This window comes from Penaeus monodon, chromosome 21 (assembly GCF_015228065.2).
Source record: "Penaeus monodon isolate SGIC_2016 chromosome 21, NSTDA_Pmon_1, whole genome shotgun sequence".
Classification (NCBI taxonomy): Eukaryota; Metazoa; Arthropoda; class Malacostraca; order Decapoda; family Penaeidae; genus Penaeus; species Penaeus monodon.
In genome coordinates this window covers 38,702,735-38,705,499 of record NC_051406.1, presented here as the reverse complement: position 1 = coordinate 38,705,499, position 2,765 = coordinate 38,702,735, and the positions used below count along the sequence as shown (strand labels likewise).

Sequence of the window (2,765 nt, the reverse complement as noted above, 5' to 3'; positions counted from 1 at the left end):
ACGCCCGCGTGCCCATTCAAACATTACGTAACAATTATTTAATGAAATGCTTTACTCAGAACCGGACGTCACTGATAAGTTTTTTTTTTTGCTGTACTTATTAGTTTTATCAATACCATTTATAAAACATATGGAATTAAGAACAAATAAGACACAGTCAGAAACTTACTTATACATTTATTTACTATTTGTCGTTTCCTGACACATAACCATGAACATCACACTTACAATATAAGTACTTATAGTGTGTCCCCAATATCGCTTTTTACATTTATCTAATTCTGAGCACACGGTTGTGAATACCTATGAGCCTTTCAATGAAAAAAAAATGTTTATCAGCTGGTTGCGAAGAAAGTTGCAATGAGACAGTTGCAGAGGACTGTTACAGATTTCTAAATTTAGCGTCAGTTACGCCAATAAAAGATAAATGGAATAAAATAGATAAATAAGATAAAGATCTGACTTTGGCAAGTAATATACAAGTATGTCTGTAACATTAATTTTCATGCCATGATATTAAAGACCAATTCAACTCTTCACAGTATATTTTAATCATGTGGTTCGTGTAACCATTTAAAAACTAAATTTTGATATCGGTTCTGCCTCAATTTTCAAAAATCTGTATGCAGAATGAGTGTCTTTAAGATATTTGAGAATCTGTATCTTCATTAATGTCTAATTCTCTTTTTATTCCACTATGACTGTTCGTCTGATTAATTTCTTGCAGAAGTTTTATATTCTAATTTACTGTAAAAATGAATTGTAATCTTCATTACCATATATCTATGTGTATGTGTTTGCTTATCAAAATATGTAATTAGAAAAATCTTTTACATTGCAACATTAGGTTTCCACTTCATTTTGTTTTGAGTTTCCATTGTGCAAGGTTTAAAGTATTCAGTTTCCTAGAGGTTTCATTTCGGCTACCATCCAAATCACTCTATAAAATCGGCAGAAATTTTAAAAAGTCAGACAGGAAAGTAATGTTTTATTTTCTTCCTTTCTTTTAAATTTTGGGTATTTTTCACTACTTATACACAACTATATACTTCTTTTTGTCAGCTCAGCACTGCTTTGTTTTGCCACAAAGATTCCAGCGTACTGGAACAAATTATTTTGATTCTCCATATCACTGCGAAGTTAGTGAGTGTTGGGGCTGACCCTTGTGGAAGCGCTGTGCTAAAAGATTAAGAATCACGACCTATCGTATTGTTGGTAAAAGTGCTAGCTAAGCTTTATCATTTTACAATATATGGTCAAGGCAAGCATCTAAATGTAATATAACGAATGACATATCATATATATCTGTTAATCTGCAATGAAAAGATATACACACAATCAGCAAATACTGTAATGCATAAGTATCAAATGACTTTCGCAAATGCATGCTAGCTACGTTGTCTCGTAGTGTCAACGGAATAACACCGGAAGGGCGCGTGCAGGTACATTCAAGCTTAATTCTAAGTTGTTCGGCTTCTATATAATTTCAGGCGGCAGGAAAGGTCGCAGATCAGGCTGGGTCAAGGGCAACACACACTGGACCGACCTGGGCCAATCACACGAGGACTGGTCATGGTTCCACAGAAGGCCTCCGGGACATGAGAACCTGAGGGAGACAGCATGTGTAAGAGAACCTGTACGGCGATGACAGAGTGAACTTTCACTCTTTGAATACTTGCAACGCAACTAGAGTAATAGTTCTTGGTTGGAGGGATATAAAGTAAGGGAAACACTGAACAATGAGGCTTCGGACTCGGTTACTGTGTTCTTTGTATTGCGGTTATATTTCACTGTATTCTCCTACGCACGTTACCACATTAGTATTTGTGTTCATCATGGATGGACATCATTTTGACTATATGACAAGGCACCTATCGAAACTTTGCGACCACAAGACTGTGCCAAATACTCATGATAGTATTACTACTTACTTATAAGCGAATTCTTCCGTGCATCTGTAAAAGGAGGAGCAGGAAACCGGATCAGGCGCAAAACCCTCGTCACGACAGTTTGTGAACCAAGTTATCGCGGGGGATAAAGAGAGGGAAGGAGAGAAACCAGGAGGCGAAGAAAAGGAGGGAGAAGAGGTAAAGGAAGTGAAGGCTGGAAAAGCAGGAGCTCGAGATGTAGGCGTAGAGGTTGTTCTGAAAGAGTGGAAGGGCGACTTTGTGGTCGAGATGGAGTTTAAGCTTTGTATGTCTTCCGGCGACCTGCTGAACACTGGCCTGGGGAAGAGAGTTAGAAGAGTAAGTGGATTTGACAGATGAGACGCTGACTTGACAACAGATCTATTACATATGATTAAACAACTATGCAAAGACCTTTACCATGCGAGCCAAGGATAGGGCAATTCGGTCGTAGGTCCTGACGCAGCAACTTGCGTAACAGTCTCGCCATCTCCAACAATGCTCGGAGTCGTGGTTCGAACACTTCCTTCGAGGGCCGTACTTCCTCCTGCAGGCGCTGCGACTGGACTCCCACTTCCCTGACTACCGAAGGACACCCCTCCTTGCCGAGGATCCCTAAACGAAGATGGCGAAGGCTTGGCTCCTGACGAAGGTCTTCCCTTGTGTTGAGAGACGGATCCGATGGAGGGCGGGTCGCCATGGAGGGTCCTGACCATGGCCGTCAGGAGGGGGTTCTTGCCTTCACCACAGACGTCCCCGAAGTCATCCGTGGTGATATCCCACATCATGACACCGCCGAGGCCCATGTCCGTCGCGTACTGAGCCTGCGGGACGGGAGCAGGGTTACCATCACCATTG

At 41.0% G+C, this 2,765-nt stretch overlaps 1 protein-coding gene across 1 annotated transcript in view; it reads right to left on the bottom strand.

The window, feature by feature from the left end:
- Positions 1-160: 160 nt before the first annotated feature.
- Positions 161-2,765, bottom strand: part of LOC119586480 (chitotriosidase-1-like) — a gene marked incomplete in the record, with an annotated part of 32,805 nt that continues 30,200 nt past the window's right edge. The window contains 3 exon segments of the mRNA XM_037935217.1: positions 161-1,606; positions 1,932-2,225; positions 2,328-2,731. Of these exon segments, the coding sequence (XP_037791145.1) occupies positions 1,477-1,606; positions 1,932-2,225; positions 2,328-2,731 (828 nt within the window).